This window comes from Spea bombifrons, chromosome 8 (genome assembly GCF_027358695.1).
Source record: "Spea bombifrons isolate aSpeBom1 chromosome 8, aSpeBom1.2.pri, whole genome shotgun sequence".
Lineage (NCBI taxonomy): Eukaryota > Metazoa > Chordata > Amphibia > Anura > Pelobatidae > Spea > Spea bombifrons.
The window spans coordinates 5,601,696-5,623,666 of NC_071094.1; the positions used below are offsets into that span (position 1 = coordinate 5,601,696).

The 21,971-nt window shown below is 46.3% G+C and overlaps 1 protein-coding gene across 1 annotated transcript; it reads right to left on the reverse strand.

The window, feature by feature from the left end:
- Positions 1-498: 498 nt before the first annotated feature.
- Positions 499-15,986, reverse strand: LOC128503266 (protein GPR107-like). Its single transcript, XM_053473306.1, has 18 exons — positions 15,821-15,986; positions 14,226-14,351; positions 13,452-13,502; positions 11,751-11,836; positions 11,428-11,594; positions 11,191-11,300; positions 10,866-10,913; positions 10,658-10,768; positions 10,199-10,332; positions 9,672-9,747; positions 9,383-9,456; positions 9,019-9,136; positions 7,867-7,997; positions 7,684-7,727; positions 4,095-4,144; positions 2,595-2,678; positions 2,151-2,278; positions 499-853 (listed from the first exon to the last, which is right to left on the reverse strand). Exons 1-18 carry the CDS (start codon positions 15,932-15,934, stop codon positions 730-732), a joined length of 1,776 nt encoding a protein of 591 aa, XP_053329281.1. The 5' UTR covers positions 15,935-15,986; the 3' UTR covers positions 499-729.
- Between the last annotated feature and the right edge of the window lie 5,985 nt (positions 15,987-21,971).

Genomic DNA, 21,971 nt, shown 5'->3' on the forward strand with positions numbered 1-21,971 from the left:
CGGAGCGGTCACAGCCCACCTAAAAGGTAAGTGTTTGGTGTCGCTGGATGCCTCCTGATCGAGGCATTCCAGCGACACCATTTAAGTTTAGGAGGCGATCGTTGATCGCCTCCTAAACGCTTTTAAAACGGGCGTCCGCTGTATGGCGGCTGTTGACGCCCCGGGGAGGGGCCAGACATGGCCCCCGATGCCGATCTCGGCCTTGCTGATTGCCTCGACATCGAGGCATTGCAGCAAGGCCGTTTAAGCGAAGAAAGTGATCCTTGATCACTTTCTAAGCTTATTTAACTTTTTGACGGTTCAGAACCGTCAAAGGTCATTTAGTGACCTTCTTGTCATGACGGTCCTGAACCGGCAAAGGTCGCGAAGGGGTTAAACTCTGTTAACTTCCGCTTACCTTACTCAGTGACGGCAGACAATCGCTTGCAGGTAAAACATTACCACTGCCCACCAGTCCCATCAAAAATAAAAACCAGGATACTTTACGCCCGTTATATATATTTTTTAAACCTTTAATATGTATGCAGTCTCTCTCTTCCCCTATAGAATGAAAGAATATTTACATATGGGTGAATTTTTTTTTCATAGCGATGAAAAGTGGAGAGAAACCAAAACAAAAAACGCCAATGACCTAGAAATAGAAGAGAACGAAACAAAAAAAAACTGCAGTCGCTGTACACTCGTATATAATAACTTAAGCCGTTCACTTGCTTCTAATTTGAGGTACATCTATATAAAAAAATCCCCCCCCCCCAAAAAAACGTAGCTATCCCCCTCCGAGCGCGGCTCCGAAGATCCATTGACGACTTTTTTCACTTTCTTCACACCCTCTGTCGCTCCTGTGGTTGTCACACTGCGGCGAGATAAAAGAAAATTAAAAAAATATATATATATATAAATAACAAAAAAAAACAAACAAACGAACAAAGAAAACAACAAACGCAGACTTTAGCCCAAGACCGGTCACTAATTACAAAGATTATTACAGCCGGTCAGCAAAAGGCGGCTGCTACTAATTAAACGCAAAATATTATCTATACTGATAATGATAATTACAAAAAAAATTACTTTATTTGACAGGCGTTCTTTGGCTATGGAGACCCTCGACAGCAAATTAAGCTGGAAGAGAGAGATTCCAGCGTTCTAAAAGCTGAAGATGCTGAATGTTTTGCTTAAATTATGGGGATCTATTAACGCTATAAAAAAAACATATTATATATATATTTGTGTTTTTTTTTTTAATTTTGAATCATGTGAATTTATGATTCTTTCAAATGACAAAATTCAGCGTTTTTAATATTGCTGCTGATAATATTGGTGGTCAGCCGATGTTATTTTACTATTATTTAAATTCGAACCTTTCCTTTCTAGAACGGTTTTCTTTGGAATATAAAAGATAAGGGGGGGGGTGATTGAATTTTAAATCAAAAAAGGTAAAAAAAAAAAATATGAATTCTCAGAAAATATTCTGCGCCCCGCTAAATACGTTTCTCAAGACATAAAAGGGTTTGCTGCGCGGTTCAGCTCATCGCAGGGATCTGTGACATTTGAACATCGCCGGCGGTGATCAAGATGGATGTCAGAGAACACTTTGGCACGGAACGGGAGAAGTCGGAACACAAATGGAGGGCAAATACATAGCATTACCGAGGAGTTTTGGGATGAAGCCATTGTATATATACACAAGTTTTGCTTTCAGCCAATGACGGGGCAGCTAGTAGACGGAAAGAAGTGCAGAAAGCCAGGCCTCGAGCGATGCTTTGATGTTTGGAGAAACGCTGGTCTTACTAAACTAGGACATCTGACCCGTTGGACACAAAACAGACACCGCTTGGAGGACAGCAGAAGTCACCTGCGAAGGAGCTGGAGGCTCAACGTTAAATAAGGGAAGGGGCCTGATGGAAAGAACATCATGACTACCTGAAATAATGTATCAGCTGGTTCCTATAAAGAAAGAACAGGGTATAGCCCGCGGCTGCAGGCTAGAACGAGCGTGAGGTTAGGGATATAGGCCTTTGGGGTCTTCATGATGACCAAGGAACCTCATTTCCTACCAATAACACGAAGGATTACTACCACACCGCCCAATTGGACGGGACCATATACTGAATAAACTCAACCCATGCATAGACGGCGTCCGGGCTACTTACACTGCCTCCATTTCCAGGTCATCGGCGTCATCTTCCTGGGGAAGCTGAAGGTACGGGTTGTCGGACGCCGGGCGGAATTTATACCCGGTTAACACAATGAATATGAAGGTGGCCACTTCATCCAGGAGCTGCGGTATTACAAAAGAAAACGCGCCCGTTAGCGCAATCGCTGGGACAGACCTAGATCAGTAACAAAAAACCCGGAAGATGGAACGTTTCGGGGTAGAATGCAGTCCAACGCTCTACTAGTAAATGCATGCAAAGGGTTAAAACATCACATGCATTCACTTCTACCAAAGAAAGGAAAAAAAAAAACCTAAAGTAAGGTCTATTTTCACCAAGTTTGGTACGCCTATAATTTAGAACATTTTTATTGAACAGTTTATGAACGTGGTGGCGACCGCTGGGGTGGGGGTGGGGTCGCGGCGGGCGCTGGAAACATACCTGGTACATCCACTTCCATTTGAAGGGGACTGCAACCATAATAAAAATGGCGATGATCCGGGTGAAGTATATGAAGCAGACGATCTGGTGGTACGAGAGAGAGAAGAGAGTTATTGCTGGTAAAGGACGTTCCCTCTCTGGTTTACCCAAATTCATATTATCTGACCGTGCTGTTTGCAGATATTTTTACTACTAAAAGGGAAAAAAATCCTAAAATGTCTTTCCCGACGCGTTTCTCATCTGCAGGCTTTCTGCTCTTGCGGCAGGAGTCCAAATTAACCTCCATTATTCCTCACTTGAGAGGCGATAAAAACCACCAGTCCCCTCGTACAGCAAGAATCGAGCAATCAACGCCCTCAAAAACCGAAAGTCTTTGGCTCCCGGACCCCGCAGACATCCCACGCATCGCTAGCCGGCCGTCCAGGCTCGGAAACGCTCGCCTCCAGTCGCCTTGCCGCCACATGCAAATTATTTGCGGTTCATTTGCATATGGCAACGTAAATCAGCGTAACTTTAGGACCAAAAACAAATTGGAAAGCCTTTTTTCCCTGCCAGGTGCTGGATCTGGAAGCCGCTCCATTTGGGAAACCTCACGGTAACCGGCAGGAACGGCGGACTTTTGGCTGTGTTCGGGAGCCGTTTCGTTGCCCCTGCATCCATTTTTTCCCCGATTCCACCAAAGCCGTCAGCGACCGGCCACTCCAGCGAAGCACATGTCAGCGAACAGATCTGGGATTAATCTCGCCGAGAGGAATTTACGGCACCACTTAATAGATTGCTGTGAGAGCCCCGGGTTATTATGTCTGCGTTTCAAGCACCCAGGGCCATTGCCGTGATAGATCGCTGTAATGCAATTACTGCACAAGCCAACTACCCATCCCTTCTCATTTATCAGGGGGTAATATTCAGCACCGCAGAGCTGGGCAACTAACCAGGCCTGCCCCGGGGGGGGGGGAGCTATACTTCCCACCGGCAGCTATTGGTTTTATAGGAACAGTACTTATGCCCCTTACTCACCTTCCCAAGCCAGTCAGATACTGCGGTGCTAAAGCCACCCGAGTCTCCAACTCGTATCCGGGCAGTCCCTTAAAGACGGCAGGGCTGCTACAACACACAGGACCGAGGACCAACCCTCTACGTGCTGTAATATACCGTGTGGCTTTATATACACTGTATAGCTTTACACCCTGCTGTCACTGAAACAGTTAAACGTAAACGGCAATCGCCCCAAAAGCAGAGCCGCACACAAGTCTTGCCCTTTGACAAAGCGTCCCGCACAAGACAGTCACGGAACGCTTTGATCGGTAATAGATTATATTACAAATCTAGAACCCGAGCGATATATTAACCCTTCCTTCACAGGCATAACATTTACAGCCAAGCCACGCATCGGCCTCGGGTGTACTGAATGTCAGCGGACGCTCCCTTCCCATCTTCGTCTGTTCTTCCGATAATAGAAAAGGACGCTGCGGCGCCGTTGAGGACTCGCGACTGACTTACCATGACGTAGTAATGTCTGAAGAGCTTCAGCTTCGCCAAGTTGATCGCAGCTGCGGAAAGACAAGGGTTAAATGTCACATAAAGCAAGCGGGGGGGGGGATTGCAAACATCACTGCATCTGAACGTTGGTCTGCGGAGCCGGATAAAAACAACCAGTACTAGAAATAAAAATAAATTAAAGAACTGATTTTGATACAGAAGACCTAACGAAAGTTCTTTCTTTTTATTAATTTAAGGAAACGTTGGCGTTTAGAAGCAGGCCGCGTGCTTCATACGTGTGCCGCTGTAATTAAGCCCATCATTAAGTAATCAGCACCACAGCACCAGAGACACAAACTCCGTCCCCAGCGATCGGGCCGCGATCCCAGAGCTAATGCCGCGAATTACCCTCGGCAAGCCAAGCAGATTTTCTCCTGCAAAACCGGCATTAAGAGCCCCGACGAATCGCCGATAGCGGGAGGAAGGCAGGCAACGGGCGCTCTTACGCGCTCTAAATAGTTTTAATCACTAAATTCAGATTAAGTTCTTAACCGGCACCTGCCACGTCTTCCAAGAGCCGGACCTTCGGAACGTAGCTTTTTTTTGCTGAACACAAAAAGGCTGAATTTGTTCTGGGAATTTGTCGGGTATAGAGACAGACAGCAAACATTCTGAGCTCCAAGAAAAGAGGGACTGGCCAGAGGAAACAGGGACACTTGGGCACTACGTAAACTAATATATTGCTCCAATACTGTTATTTTCTTACAGTCTGTACATTCGAAGGCTCGGACAGACTAAGAGGACCAGCTGCATCAGGGTAAAGAGGGCTCGGCTCGCAAGCTTACAATCTAGAGGATACTTTTATTGAAGCCCAGGAGGAATCCAGAGTTCTATCCTAAAAATAATTCTCCCGCTAACGCTCCGTTAACCCCGCGGCATCAGACGGGCTCGGAATATATAATATAAAAGCAGGGTTTGATTACACACAGCGCCGACAGCTTCTGGCGACGGTTTTGGGCCAATGTAAGCCGGCGCGTGTTGGGTTGACGTGCGTAAACACCGTGTTCCCGGGGCCAGATCAACAAGCAGGCCAGATGGGCCGAGTATTTCCCCGACCCTTATATAGACAGAGGGCCGCGGAGGTATGCGAGGGAGCCGCGCAGCTACCTAAACGGAGATTATTAATTACAAACGCAGGCAAACAGACCACGGCTGTGATGTGATGGGGGGGGGGTGAGGTTTGTACAGAAGATCGAAGTGAAGGAGTCTGGGGAACGTCACCCACTGTCCTCCGCCACCCAAAACTCACAGCCGCTCAACTCATAAGAGGCCACTTGTCTGCTGCAAAGGTGCCAATTGTCTCACTTTAGTTTGAATAGTCCTGACAGTGTGATTAATAGTCGTACCTCCCCATGTCTCTGTGCCGAAAATTAAGAAAATGGGGGATTTAGCCACCAAACAGAGCATTCGCAGGAGAGCTGCAGTTTCATCAATCACCTGATTGAACTATGCATGATCCGGGGGCAGAAATGGCCCTTTATAATGCATAGTGGATTTAGGGTGTTGAAACCACCACTCACCAGCAGACGCCGCCAACTCCTAAGCGAATAAACCCCTTTTGATGATCCCATGATGAAATGTAACCACAGCAAGAATCCGACGACACGCTGCTGCCGACGTCACTCACTTTACAGCTATAGCAGTAATGAAAGCGAAAGCGATACTGAAGCATCTAAAGCCGACGGGGCCGACATTTTCTTGTCGCCGACCAAGTCCTAGCTGTCGTCCGATTGTCTCGACACCAGGAAACCGATGACGTTACATTGTATCTCCAGGGAGAAATAAACCGCTCAGTAACGTTAACCCGTTAAACGATACCGATCACCGCTGCGCGGAAGGCCCTTACACGCAGCCCTCTAATTGTAAGCAATGCATTTTATAATTAGTGGAAATTCTGGATTCTATCCACTAAATGTCTTGGTGTATTTGCATAAATTACTGCAATTTTACTAATCACGTTGATTGTACCGAGTCAAAGCATTAACCTTGAACGCTCGCTATTGTGAAGTATTCCAAACGCGGGCTCCTAGCTGGCCCCCGAGGCTAGAAACCTACGTCAATTGATTCGACGAGGCACTTGTCCCGTGCGTTACCTTTTAAGAAACCCTACATATTGTTTTAATATACTGGATATAAACGTAGAAGGGGTTTTAGGATTTTCTCGTGCTCTGGAGAATGTAGAACTATCGCCAGTAATCTCATATACCGATCTGGCGTCTGTGGAGGATCGTGCCACCGGCTGGCGGTATCTCTGCTCTTTGGGCTGCGATTCCATCTCCAAGATAATTACTTCTGAATTGAAGGTCCTCGCGGTGCTGCGGCAGCACAGGCACAGATATAAGCTAGCGTCCGTGATCAGAATGCATGGCAGGAGCGAGAACACGCTGGATACCTGCGGGCTTTAACTCCAATGCAAGAAAACGCAGCGGTGAAAGGGAATTAAGGAATACTGAGGGGTGTCTATTGTCACGGACTGTTAGAGACCCCCAACATATGGCCGGTCGAGAAGAGATTTAAAAGAAAGAACTGGCGGTACGCTGGACTAAACAAACAGCACCAGCTGGACTAATGGGAGCCTTCTGTACGTTTAAAACCCTGGCAGTAACATATTATCGGAGGCTAATCTATTAAAAAGTCGCCGTGCCCAATTTACATTTCAATAAGGAGCCGCAAAGCACCTTCTATCTGCGAGGTCACGCGTGTCATGAAACAAAGGGGCTCGTAGTCAATAGGAGAAGGGGGAAGAGTACAAGAAACTTCTGGATAAGGGTGAGCGCGTGTGTGACGGGCGAGTTCGAGGCACAGATGGAGGCGACGTGGACACAGAGGGGTCCGAGGTGATGTCTAATAATAAGCGACGGATAATTGGGTTGCTAAGTGGTAAAGCGGATCAGTACGTCTTATTGCTCATCATGTATCTTCACTAATAAAGAGGAGACTCTCTAGGGGCTAACGATTCTTACGAGTTGCCTTAATGCAGACAATTAAAATGGGTTAAGTGGAAAGTTCCTGCAGAGGCCTTGATAACGCGTGCAGACAGCATGGGGTCTCCTTATATAAAGAAACCGGCCACGGCGGGAGGCAACATGCCAACACGCGCGCAAGGTGATTTACGAAAACCCACTTAAACGATACTTTTCCACCAAAAACCAAACACTGCAAAGGCCGCAGGTGCCAGTGTGTTTGGCATTCCCAGACAGGGATGTCGAGGTGCTGACGTGCTCAGCGGCATCTGGGGAGATTGCGGTAAACAAATCCACATGCATTCAGCAGAGTTTAGTTTAGCATCCTAGGAAATATAAGCAGCTCGATTTATTTCAAAGGGAGCCCTACATGCGCGGTAAGCGCCATCATCCTACAATTTGACTGTCTATACCTTTTTTTTTTGTTTTGAACACTGCCATCTGGTGGCAGAAAAAGAGAACCGAGTGTCACGTGGGAATTTATTTTCTAATATAAGATATTTTCTTGGAGAGGGGCGAAAAAGTAAAAAAAATAAAAAAATTATATATAATATATATATATATATATATATATAGTATAGTCTGACCTTTTCCGTCTGTAGCCGATGCCTCCTGTAGATGCCTGATGGACCTGTTAACAATAAGTGAGAAGGGAATATTCAGGGGGAAACACAACTAAAGCGTTTGTGAGCCTGCATACGAGGAAAAACCAAGTCCGCCTTTTGCAAGTTGTGATCAGGGATTTAAAACGCCAAAGAACGTTTTCTTACCATATAACTGGGAAGAGGATCGCTCCGCAGCACAGGAGGTCCACGAGGAACAGAATCTCCTTCCACAGCCCGTACTCCGTCGTGCCTTCTTCTGTGGACTCTATGATGATGTAAGCCACATTGGCCAGAACCTGCCAAATTCAGAAGAGGTTTTAGCACCGGTTTTTTATATGAAGAAGATAAAAAAAAAAAAAAAAAAAACTTCACTGTGAACCCTTTCAGAGAAATCTCGATAACTGATAAGTGAATCTGAAAACAGGCAATATCAAAAGGTACTCGGGCTTCTTAAAGCAATACTTATCACTAGCATTTGGGGTAATGATGGAACGTGCTAATCTCTTTAGGAATACAAAGGGTTATTTGAATGCGTTTGCAGGTCTGTGCAGTAAACAAAATAAAAATAAAATATAAAAAACACCCAACTTTTTATTGTACAGCTAAATCACCCTTTGGTGCTGAACCAGCCTCCCATAGCAGGGAAGGCTGCAGGCGTGAAATTCGCTCTTCCCAGTCCCTGCGTCAGCGAATGAGTCACCATTGACTGTTTTTTTATTGTATTAGAAACCCAGAGACACAGAATAAAATGGATTTTAATGACTTCACCGTATCCCCAGCTGTGCTCACTGAGAAAAGGCTCAGCATCGATATAAAACGTCCGATTCATAGCATTCTCAGGCATGGCGATGGCGTGTCACGGCGGTAGTAACCCGTAACGTGTGCTATTCACCGCTTGCTGCATCATAGAGTTGTACGGTTCACGGATCATGGAGCTACTTCCCAAAAGCACCACACATTCGCAATGGGGTTATTCACTAAAGGGAGAGTCGTCACCACTTCTCTACACGATAAGAAAGGCCAACATCAGTGAGCTTCTGCTGCCGGCAGAGCTTGGCTAACCCTGTATAATGCATAATGAAATCAGTGAGATTTCTTCACCTGTTGAACTATACATTACACAGGGCCAGCTCAGCCATTCTAGCTGCAGAAACCTGCCACTGTCGGCCCTACATAACGAATAGTAAAACTCTACCAACTCCCCATTCAGTGAATAAATGCCGTGGGGGCATAATATATTGCATTGAGATCGCCAGGTCTACACAAAGCAGAACACGGAAGCGCAGAAGGGGGTATTGGGACCCGGCACGTCCTCACCTGTAGTGGAATAACGATCATGAAAATCTTCTTATCTTTGTCAGATAGGATGTGTTTCACAAAGGCCCAGCCAGTTCCAATCAGTGCAATTGTGATGAAAAGCAGCGCTCCTTTCAGTCTGGAAGTCACAAGCAATTGCACAGCTAAGAAATCTTTAGTGTATCAAGTCAGGCAATAAAGACAAATGTTTATTTTCCATGAAAATTTAGAAAGGCTTTCAGCTTTGGGGGAAAGCATAGACACACATACTAGTTTCTCTTAAAGGAACACACCAGCCGACATATAACGCATGTTTGTAGAGCGCAGGTGTCAGGGGCTCTAAACAACATATAAACCTATAAAGTAAGGAATATTTGACACTTACAAGTGTGTGATATAATATACCACAGCCCACCCTTCGATCGGGTACCCCTGAGAAGAAATGTAGTGGTAGTCGATCTGAAAAAAGAAGGAAACCAAGATATTTACATCATAGCAGTTCATAGAAACAGGGAAATTAAGATGCCGTGCTCGGTGATATACACAAATGCTGCCTATAGGACACAGGCGATAGGTGAGCAGCAATAAATAGGTTTCCTAAGCTTACGGAACCGTGTGGTGTAATTAATGAAGAAGAGAAAATGATAACGTGGTGGTGGGAGGCGTATACGTACTGCATGAAACACCAGCGACAATGACTTTGTGAAAGGCAGCGCTGCCATCAGCCAATGGATCTTGAAGACATCGCTCCTAAAGCGAACAACAGGTTTGTTGATTAATATAAGGTTCTGTCCAGAGAAATGGATCAGCGGTAGAGCACTAGCGTCATCCCCGACCCCGGCGAGACATAAACATAAGTGCACCCCGCTGTTAAGCGTTACGTGGAGATCGCTTCCTTTCCTGCTCTTCATAGTTAAGTGGAAAATTGGGAATCTCTAAAGGAGTTGCCCATTTCTTGGGAATCCTACATTCAGAGGAATGGCTGTTAACGCGTTAAACTGCATGCTCACCGACTTTCATACGTGATTTTCTTTTATTCCCATTTGTGTGGTTCCATTTAGACAAACTCTTAAGAAGTAAATACATTTAAATGAGGCCATTTCTCCATGATTAAGGATTTATTTCTGGGAAGGTCTTGGGCATCCAGCAGTACTTACACTGCCCCCCCCCTCCCCCTGTATACCAGTAGCCAATTCTATACCTGCGCTTCCGGAGGATCTGAACCCAGAGGACTCCTGCAGAAAAAAAGAAGAGCGCCATACAGATGTAAAGCTTAGGTAACGGAATCTCATCTGCTGAAAGGTAACTTTCTGGATTCTTGTTGATAATTTCAATCTGTAGGGGAAGACCAATCGCAAACGGTTAGAACTGCCAACAATTATATAGATGCAAGGACAAAAAAACGTACAGCGGCAAGTGTTATGCACCCAAGTCCTATTTCCATGCAGCAAATAAAAGAGATCTTTAATTTGGCAGCTATAAGTTAGGAGAGTTTTAAAGAGCTGGAGAACATCTAGAGAACACCTTTAATTTTCAGATGAGAAAAACCCTAATGCTTTCCGCAGAACTACATCCATGATGTCCCGGCAAGCAGCGGAGGCTGGCATAACCTGCAAGAGTTTCTCAGGGAAAAGGAAGATGAAATAAGTCGATCACTCACATCCAAACTGAAGAGGTGCTGGTCTCGGACTGAATTTCCAGCTCCCGCACAGCTGTGGAAGTAAAGGCTGTAGAGTCCCTCCAGCTCGTTGGAGCTCACGTTAAAATCAAACTAAAAAAACGTAAAAGAGGCAAAGAGGGGAGATTACTCTCTGGGGCCGGCTAAGCAACGGCAGGAACCGGCACAACTGAACGAAGCCAATACCGACCTGGAATGATGCTACACCCTCCTCCACCTTCATAGAGCGATACTCGTCCTGAAAAGAAGAGTCAAAAAGCTGAACACACATCCATGGCAGCTTTTCGTATGAAAACACAACCCACAAGTACCTAAACGCAAAATATATTGGCTTTGGCCATTATAACACTAAATTAGGCAAGCCCCATATTCAGATTAACTATCCTCCGTTGTAGACGTACATTTGCATACAAGGTCCTAGAACAATAACCCAAAAAATAGGGTCCTATTGAACGAGAAACGCTGCTAGAAAGAAAAAAGTTTTTCCCCAAACACACATATATACTTACTTGTGTTTTTACTTTAATTTCTTTGTTAACTTTTTCTTTCTTCTCTTTGTCTTTCTCTTTCTTGTCTTCACTCCTGGCCTCTGGAGCTGCAGCTTTACCTGAAAACCAAGAATTTTATAGATGTGAGGTTTATGAAAATATAGACAGACAATCGAGAACTTTGTAAAGAAATGTAAAAAAAAAAAAAAAAAGCAAAACCACGTCAGATGAACGAGTGTGAATTTTAAAAATGATTTTCTTTACCTGTATCCCTGCGGCTCTTCTGGTTACCAGGCTGACCAGGTGAAGGGATTTTTACCGTGGCGCTTTTAACGGTGGGACTTTTGGTTGCCGTCACGGTATCTTTAACCTCTGGAAGCGAGACAATAATGTTTGGCAAGCTGATGCCGCCAACGTTCTTGATATGGACACTAAATGTAGAGAAAAAGAAAAAAAACCAAAATATAAATAAATACATATGATAAATATGTTTTATGGGCATAATAATTGAAAGTGTGGATAATCCCCCCTTTGATTCATTGGAACTATAAACGATAAGTATGCTCAAAATAAGCAAAGCTGCTCACCGTTTGTTGGTAAAGTCCAGTTTCAGCAGCGTTATGGAAACGCTCTCTGGCGTATGCTTCAGGATGCAGTCCCGCACTTCCTGATCCTACGAACAAATAAACGCGTAAATCAGCCCAAAATATACCGCGTTGGGAATCAAGACACGTGCCTCTCCTCTTCAAAGTGGGTACAATGAGGAATATCGAATGTATATTTGCAGAGAACCAGGAACCAAAACTAATCTACTTTCCCTTGGTTTCTATCCAATCCTGCTTGTGCGTCACATGACAATTCGGCATTCCCTGAAAAATTTTGAACGAAGCAACATTTTATATGATTGAAGAGTGATTTGTGGGGTGGGTTCGAGAATTCAATGCCGATACCTGTAGTGCTACAAATTCTTCCCCCCGCGTGCATAGACCCCTCAGATTACAATCACTGTACACCACACCATGCACGGGGGGGGGGGCATATTTAATATCTTGTTTAAGGGACCTTAAAGCAATAATCACCTTATTTAATGGAATTTTTTTAGGAAATTATATATATATATACACACATATATATATATACATACACACACACACACATTTTAAAAAAGATCAATAAGAGGAATTGATTTATCCGCTGGGCACGGAGGTACCTGGTGTCACGGTCAGGACTACTTGCCAAGCCGTGACTGTGTGGAGGGCATGGGCATGAAGGGGTTAATAGCACCAGGCCTCTGGATTTACTAACTTGACCCCTTAACAAGGCATAAGCTATACCAAATTAACCCCCAAATCCTGCCTGTATCCCCCCAGGTAGTCTGCCACCACTCACGATTTTGATACCGGATTCGTGAGAAATCCGAATTAGAACCTTTATCTCTATATATATATCAACCCACCCCAGGCAAACAACATATATATATATCCTGTAGAACTCAATAACAATACGGTAACGTGTTATCCTCTCTTAGGGTTTGTGGATATCGATACTAGAGCCCAAAGACAGACTTAGATTTTGAATATTTTAATAACAAAAAGACAAAGATTACACAGTGCCAGAATTACAAAAAAACAAGACATACAAAAGAAAATAAAACAGCAAACAGTTCTTAAAAGCAATAGGACTTAAACACAGGACCCTCACTCACGAGTTTCTCCAATAAGCAGGCCTGTGGGAACTCCTTAAGTCCAGATGGTTTCTTACGATGTTGTTCCAATCAGAGTATATCATGGAGTTCTGCTTTTCGGACGCTGCATTGTCCCTAAATCACACTTTGTTTCAAGAAAACCCCCTCTGATCACATGACCGATTATATGACACCTTCCCCAAGAATTGGTTCCCATCTTTGATCTGCCAATAAGTTATGGTGGGGTAAAGGTGATGGAAACCCCTCCACTTAAGATAGGAATGGAATTCCTATAACTCAGGGTCCTTATCTGTAAGGCCATGAATCACCACAGGGGTCCTTTGGGAAGATGACACCTCTAGCCAGAACAGATACAGAGGGCATGTACAAAGAAACACATTTAAATCAACATCAGATTAACTCATGGAATGCTTAAACAAAGAAACTAACCACCTCTGCTGGGTTACCATTCCATGCATCCACTACATTATATGGGTTAATCATGACACCTGGGCTTAATGAAAACACAGAACCCGGTCAATGTCTCAATCCTGGACCAAGTTTAAAATCCTGTATATGAAGTTTCAAGTTCACCCGCACTTACCAGGTAGGTGGAAAAGCCATCGTTCTTTGTCCTGTCCAGGCTGAATCCAAACTAAAAAAAAACAGGAATGATGTTAGTGACAATATATACACTACTACTCAAAGGTTTGGGGTCACTTAGAAATCCTGGTTTTTGAAAGAACATTCTGTCCATTAAAATTACATGAAATAGATCAGAAATCCATTGCAGACGGGGTTAATGTTGTAAATGACTATTACCTTTTATCCCTCCCATCACTCCTGTGTTCCAATGGCCCTTTATCACTCCCATCACTCCTGTGTTCCAATGGCCCTTTATCACTCCCATCACTCCTGTGTTCCAATGGCCCTTTATCACTCCCATCACTCCTGTGTTCAAATGGCCCTTTATCACTCCCATCACTCCTGTGTTCCAATGGCCCTTTATCACTCCCATCACGCCTGTCCCCCAATGGCCCTTTATCACTCCCATCAAGCCTGTGTCCCAATGGCCCTTTATCACCCCCATCACGCCTGTGTCCCAATGGCCCTTTATCACTCCCATCAGCAGAATGTCTCAGGGTTATCAGCAAATGTTTGATGCCAGCCGAGTGTATACCGTATGTAAGCGCGGAAGTGTTTGCTAGAACCAGGGGCTCACTTCTCTAGGGGGGGTCCGGTCAGAACATAAGAGAAGAACCGCTGGGCCCATTGAGTCTGTCCATTTTTCTCCTGCCACCAAACCCCCCAAACACACAGAGGTACGTGCGGTCGGTTCTCTGGTCAAAAGAGGGGGTGTGGATCTCGGGTCACTTACTGTGCTGTTGTCTAGTTTGGAGAGATCCGTGTTGCTTTTTATTGAGAGGCTGTTAACCTTCACGCTCATAGAGCCGTTTTCATAGAAACCAAAACTGTTGAGGTGGACCTTCTGCCGTATGTCGTCCTGAGTAAGGAAATATATATGAGTGAGAGACCCCGCGCCGCTAAAATAAAGTACGCTGCTGCTTAATCTTTATACAGTAAGATATTTAAAATAAAAACCAGAGCGATGGGCCATAGAACTCAGGACTGTAAGTGAAAACCCCATGAGCATTGGCAAGTATGAAAGCCTCACTGCTGGATAACCGTTACCCATCGCGCTTCACATTTACTTTATCAAGGTTAAAACCTGACCTTAACAGAGGGAAGAGTAAAACTTCCTTACAGGTGTCGCCGAGAAAACTTTTCAGTTATCAAGCAATCTCAATGTTGAGAGAGAAAAATAAATAAAAGCGCGGTCACCATCTGTGAAGCGCTGTCACCCGAGGCCTACCTCTTATTACATTCTTTCCACCTTCTCGGATATTTGCCCCGTCGCTGTCATCACTTTCTTCGCACTAAACCTTCTTTTACTCCCTACTAAGAATCCAGCGATGTCACCACCTGATCTCTCACACCTTCCACCAAGTCACCGTCTACCCATCGCTGCGCTGTCACTATCAGTCAGTGCGGTTACCTGCTGTCACTTTGCTGTCACCCTCATCTCACTGTCACTCTCCAGCCTCTGTCCATCTAGCTGTCAGTCTCAACTCCTGCCTGACAGTCTCACCTTGCTGCCCTCTTCTTGCCCCCCACTCTCACCTTGCTGTCACCCTCTTGCCCCCACTCTCACCTTGCTGTCACCCTCTTGCCCCCCACTCTCACCTTGCTGTCATCCTCTTGCCCCAACTCTCACCTTGCTGCCCTCTTCTTGCTGTCACCCTCTTGCCCTCACTCTCACCTTGCTGCCCTCCTCTTGCCCCCCACTCTCACCTTGCTGCCCTCCTCTTGCCCCCCACTCTCATCTTGCTGTCACCCTCTTGCCCCCACTCTCACCTTGCTGCCCTCCTCTTGCCCCCCACTCTCACCTTGCTGCCCTCCTCTTGCCCCCCACTCTCACCTTGCTGCCCTCCTCTTGCCCCCCACTCTCATCTTGCCCCCCCACTCTCACCTTGCTGCCCTCTTCTTGCCCCCCACTTTCACCTTGCTGCCCTCTTCTTGCCCCCAACTCTCACCTTGCTGCCCTCTTCTTGCCCCCCACTCTCATCTTGCTGTCACCCACTTCTTGCCCCCCACTCTCATCTTGCTGTCACCCTCTTCTTGCCCCCCACTCTCATCTTGCTGTCACCCTCTTCTTGCCCCCCACTCTCATCTTGCTGTCACCCTCTTCTTGCCCCCCACTCTCATCTTGCTGTCACTCTCCTGTCACTCCACCTCTAGTTATCGCCCCCTGGCTGTGACCCCCTCACAGTCTTCTGTCAGTGACGCATTTAGTTTTCCGCGACCGTTTATGTCACTCAGACCCAGCACCTGCCCACTATCCAGGATGTCCGCCTTGCGATATCTCTTCCGCCCCTCAGCCTAATAACCCCCAGCCGGCGACTCCGCACTGACCTTCAGCGTGAGGTGATGAACCCGAGTCCAGGACACATCGCACAGCAGCAGCACCAAACCCCACAGCACCACCAGGGCCGAGGCCCCGGAACAACCGTCACCCCGCAGCGCCATGTTTATTCCAGCATCAGCATCCTTCTCACTTCCGGGAACTGGAGCAACGGTTGGCCACACCTTCCCTCCCCGGTCACATGACCAACCGCTCTCCTAGTAACCGCAGAGCCTCTTCTTTGAGCTTGGTAACCGAAGCGAGTCTGCGTCTGATGACGTCATGATCATAGACGTCAAAATTGAAACTTTCTAACTTTCCCCCAGTATGGGCGCTATAATCCATTAAAGCTGCTGTTCCAGCTGCTCTTCTGAATGTAACATTTTAGTAGTTAATGTTATTGTTACAATACGCCCTCTTTTCTCCGGCCTCTTTGTCTTTTTTGTGCTAAAAAAAATTCTGGCAAGTTTTTTAAAATGTGCCAAAATGTCCGGTGTTGCTGCAAGATGCTAGGCCAGTAGAGGTCCGACGCCGGCACCGGAAGACTACTGTGCACGCCTGGTCCTCCAGGATCACAAACTTACGGCTCTGCCAGGTGCCATGTCTCTAATCCGGGGCTGCCTGGAGGCATGTGGCAGCAGCACTGAGCAGCCGAGCCGTCAACACGCTGGAGGGAGGAGGTGGTTTCCATTGGAAACATCATTACCAGTACCATTCCCACCAAAATTGGGAATTGGGGCATCCGGCAACACCTCCCCCGCAAAATGGACTTTCTCTGTGGAGACCCGGAGAAGCAGCGATTCACCCGGAGACTCTGGGGGAAACCTGGAGAGTTCCCGGGAATGCCGATAGGCCCCATGCTGACCTCATCTGTCACTCCAGCAGCGGATCGGGCGCTGCGGTCAGTGGCCTGTTAACTAAGTTACCGTTTCATCGTCTTATTTGTTTTTTTTAGAAGATTTTGCGATGCTGTGTGTTGGTTGACAGGAGTGATGGCACAAGTATTAGGAGCCCCTTTAGGGTGGCCGGTGACCCCATCCCCATTACCTGGAGAGGCGGCACTTCACCCAGAGAGTTCCCAGGTATGATATTAACCCAATCAAATCTCTAGAAAGTAATGCATACCTCTTAACATTTCAAATGGTTGGGGGTAGTTAGACGTGCGATTAGGGGCGGAGCTTTACCACAAGACTTTGTGACATTTTTACATTACTTTGCTATGTCCAGATATTTATGTAAGTGAGCGAGGCATCTAGAGGAAGAATAGTGTGTCTGTGACACTGAAGTATGCATACTGGACACGAATTCTGTGTAAGCACAATAGTGCTCCGCCTCCCAAGCTCCACCCCCAACCGTCCCAATTCAAAGTTGTGAGGTATGTAAAGAGGAACACTTGGGAGGTATGGCAATGGCGCGTCAATACACCAAGCATAAAAAAATCAAATTTCATAAAGATAGAAATACATAATTCCAAACGTTTCATATGGGCACTTTTGGTTTAAGGGGTGTGGTTAGAGGTGTGGTATGTGCGGAGCTTTCACGACTTTATATATGATGTTGTGACATATTAAAAGCTATTTATGTCATTTAGTGAACTTGAATATTTGTTTTTATTGATATAATCCGACTTATAATGAATGCTCTGCTATTTATATACATATTATATTTCCTTTTAGTATATCCCCCAACATTTCAACTGGCCAAAGTGGGACACTTTTGCTTTTGTGGGTGTGGTTAGAGGTGCGGCCAAAGGTACATGGCTTTACCAAGTCTGCTATGTGGCTTTTTGACGTATTAATGGCAATTAAAATAACGGCGTAAGAGATGAGCCGGGCTCTCTCCAGTCCACCTAATGTATCGGTTTGCCTTAGTCTGTCAATTCTAGTCTTGTCAGAACCTTGAATATGTATATATAAGAAGCGCTGCGTAACTTGTTGGCGTTATATAAATAAAAGGTAATAATTTTAACAAAAATAATGAATTTTCTATCATAATTTGGGAGGAACACTATAATTTAATCATTCCGTGGTTGAGACTATTTAGAAGTTAGAGGCCCATGTCCACTTAGGCGAGTGTGATTGTGGGTGCACACGAGAGAACAACATTATTTGCAATTAAATGCAATTAAATTATTATGTATCTATCTGATACATTTATTAAGAAATAAGTGTATTTTTTTTTTTACTCTACTCTAATTTTTAAGCTGATCCAAACGAGGTACCACCAGGGGGAGCTATTGTCTAGTTTTTGACACTGACTCAGCCCACTAAGAAGTCACGCCCACTTGTGCAATTTGGATGCGTCTCAAGCCTCGTCTCAAAATCACAAGCCCCGCCCGCTCAAACTGGATTGGTTTCTTTTAGATATCTATCATTAACCGTTGTTCTGGGAGTACGCGTTCACGAGCTGTCAAACATGGCCCCTCCCCTTTGAAATGAGGAAGCGCCCCCAAGTTTTGGATACCTCCCCGTTTCTAAATTAAACGTGCATGAAGCTTGTTCTTGTTACAGGAATGTATGTGATAGAATCTGATAGAATGAGTCTGGGTTAGGGTTGGTGTCGGGGCTGGTAGATGGGGTAGTGAGTGGGGCATCAAACTTCCCCAGAATATAGAGCTGCAGGCTGCCCCGGGTTCTAGTGAGGTAATTCCCTAACTTGCCCGGGGTATTTTTATCATCTAAATCACCACAGTGGGGGCTGCATCTACCGGAGAGGCTTCGCGAGATGAGCAGCTGAGTGTTCGGGATGCAGAACGGATGATTCATCACAAGAGAAATATAATCTAAACGTTTCTTCAGTGCTGACACCGTACCTAATGTGTCCCTCCCTGTGTAGGGGGGACAGCCCCTCTTTGTGACCCAAATCCCCGTGTCCCTCTTTCCTCCCTTGATGCCCCTCTTTTCTGGGAGCTCAGAATGTTTGCTGCCTGTGAGGGTATCACAGGGTTATACAAGCATACAAGCGGCAGACATCACACAGAGAAAATAGCTCCTAGAAAAGGGTGACATCAGAAGAGGAAAGATGGACATCAGGAGAGGAAAGAGGAGCATCAGGGATTTGGCTCCCATAGAGGGACCTTCCCTCTTCCAGTGGGTGGTGTGCATTATAATGAGATTATCTTGCTGTATATGGGTCTCCGCCCGTGGGTTTCTGTGTGACCCCCCCTTCTTTTCTTCTTCGAGCCCCCAAATGTCTCCACCCCCTCTTCTCGCTCCTTCCGAGTGACCCCGCCCCTTCCTCGCGCTCCCGTGCGCGCGCCCCTGCGGTGCCTCCTGGACTCGCTGCGTGCGCTTCCTTCCTCCAGTCAGGGAATGAGATTGCGGGGATATCGTGAGCGAGTGACAGGCGGCTGTGGGCCGGAGACAGACAGGGATATCTTCCGCGACATTCTGTCACAGGGGGCAGGAGACAGCGCTGTCACCCGGTGAGACTGCCCGTTATCTTGCTGCACTGAGGGGAGGGGGAGCCTCCTTGCGGCCCCCTGGACACCATGAGCTGGGGCACAGAGCTCTGGGTGAGTGAACGAGATCTGCACCAGCTTCTGTATACAGCTTCCTGCCCCCTACCTCTATAGAGCACCCTGCTCCCCCACTACCTCTGTATACAGCGTCCTGCTCGCCGTTACCTCTCTATACAGCCATTACTCCTCTATACAGAGCCCTCAGATCATAGTCAGCATATTCAGCCCCTGCCCTTTCTGGCATCTCTGCTTGCAGCCCCTGCTGCCTCATCTTATCCTTTGTATGCAGCCCTTTCCCATTCCCTTCACATCTCCCCTGCATGCACCCCTTTGCCCCCTCTGCAAATAGCAGATTAGCCCTTGACCCCACTGCATATAGAACAACATTCCTAGCCCTGTTCTAATATAAGGTAGTTTAGTTCACTTTATGAAAAGAACCATTCCCCTTTATACGGCAGTGTGCCTCTGTCCCCCCCTGTATACGGCACTGTGCCTCTGTCCCCCCCCTGTATACGGCACTGTGCCTCTGTCCCCCCCCTGTATACGGCACTGTGCCTCTGTCCCCCCCCCTGTATACGGCACTGTGCCTCTGCCCCCCCTGTATACGGCACTGTGCCTCTGCCCCCCCTGTATACGGCACTGTGCCTCTGTCCCCCCCCTGTATACGGCACTGTGCGTCTGTCCCCCCCTGTATACGGCACTGTGCCTCTGTCCCCCCCTGCATACAGCACTGTGCCTCTGTCCCCCCTTGTATGTAGCACGGTGCCTCTGCCCCTATATATATATATATATATATATATATATATATATATATAATCACCTTACCTCTATCCTCCCCTGTATACAACACCTTGCGTCTGTCTCCCCTGTACTGTTTATAGCGCAGTACCTCTGTCTCCCCTGCACTGTATATAGCACTGTGCCTCTGCCCCCCCTGCACTGTATATAGCACCGTGCCTCTGTCCCCCCTGTACTGTATATAGCACCGTGCCTCTGCCCTCCCTGTATACAGCACCCTGCCTCTGTCACCCCAGTAACCCCATCTGCAGCACCCTGACCCCCCCCATATACTGCACCCTGTCCCTTGCGAGCTCCGTGTACAGCTCTTTATCTTTATACAGCTCTTTGTCCCTTTTTGTCCTCTTGGCTCTCGTTTCCCGACATGGCTCGGTCTATCCTTAGACGTTCCGGCTGCCCTTCAGCACAGAGCGCAGCCCCTTACCTCATTTGGATAAAGCTATCTGTGCGTCTGCTTTCTGTCTCTCTCCCCTCTCTATATGTCGCACGTCTCCCTCTGATATGTATTTAACACCGCGGTACCTTCTCTTTATTCAGTGCAGGTATATTGTATTAGTTAATAAACGATCTGCAGGTTGCCGGTGGTTCAGACGGTATCCGTCAGCCTGCTGGCTTTGTAACATTTGTTATAATTCCGCATGTTGTACGTGGAATAGGTATCTGCGTTTACATAGAAGCAGCTCCCCCTCTCCGTATTATGGTTGAGTCCTTTATCCTGTGATTTTCTGAGAGACCCGCCACCATTACTAGGACAAAATAACTAGTATCACGGGTGCAGCCTATGGCCGGCGCTCTCATTCTGTCTCCATCTTTCCCAGCCCCGAGCCTTGTATTTAGAACTCACAGGCATATTTCCATTCCTACCCCTGCTCTGACAGATGTGCGCTCTCTGGTTTGCCTGTAGGGATCTTTACCCTTTCCACAGCGTGGACCCCATTCAGGTCGCCTTGTGATCGCCGTCCAGGGGTTGTGTAGTTGTCTTGTTGGTTTTAATTATTGAAAAGCCACCATAGTGTCTCAATACCTCTGTAAGCCCTACAGATATGTTACGTGCTCATCCGGGTTTGGTTATCTATGCCGTTCTTTAAGGAGTTATCACGTGAATTTAGGTTTTGGTAACTCGTGTGGTTTGTGCGATTATTGTGATATACAATATTGTGATATTCCGCCGACCAGCTCATAATTCACATATTACACCCAACTCTTAGGGCAAAATGATTGTTCTGTTATCTAGTTGGCTGTAAGAGATTGATCTCTCCATCATAGTCTTAATCGGATCTATTACATATTTAAAAGATGGCAGCTGAACAAATCAAATGATCTGTAGCAGGGAGGAGAGAGGGCAGAATATTTAAAGGTACGGCATAAACTATAGGCAGGTTTGATAAAACAAATAACATGCTTCATATAACTGGCCAGCTTCATCACGACGCCTCAGAACGAAGCAGGTTTGTAATGTCTTGGTTTACAAATAATTATAAAAATAATAGAACGCAGTAACTGAATTTTAGGACGCTTGTAATCTTCTTCACTTTTTTAAAGGGACACTCCAGCCATCGTCAGCACTTTAATGCATCTGATAGCTGCGCAGTCCCTTTAACTTTCCATGTTGCAACTGCATGGAGCGTTATAAAGAATCCCCCAAATGCATTTGCCTCTTCCCAGGAGATGCGCCGGGGCGAATACTACTCCCTGCGTGATATACTCCTCTCTAGTCAGCTCCAACGCTGGCTCAGGGAAAGCTGGGACGGGGGTCTGTACAGACCCCACGTGTGAAAAACGCTGTCATTGATATCAATAGGAGCCACTGCTATAAGCAGCCTCTCAATGAGAAGAATAGTTGTACTATAGAGGGGAAGGGTAGCTGCTGCGTTTTGGAAGAATGCATATTAAAATACTGTCAG

Bases quoted from the DNA above. Each gene is read 5' to 3' on its own strand.
- LOC128503266 (XM_053473306.1), bottom strand. From the start codon at position 15,934: ATGGCGCTGCGGGGTGACGGTTGTTCCGGGGCCTCGGCCCTGGTGGTG. The intron at 10,914-11,190 runs ACACAAGTAAGT...TCTTCTTTTCAG, and splicing joins ACAAAGAAATTAAAGTAAAA to GACGAGTATCGCTCTATGAA. The intron at 10,333-10,657 runs GTGAGTGATCGA...CTTCCCCTACAG, and splicing joins AGCACCTCTTCAGTTTGGAT to ATTGAAATTATCAACAAGAA.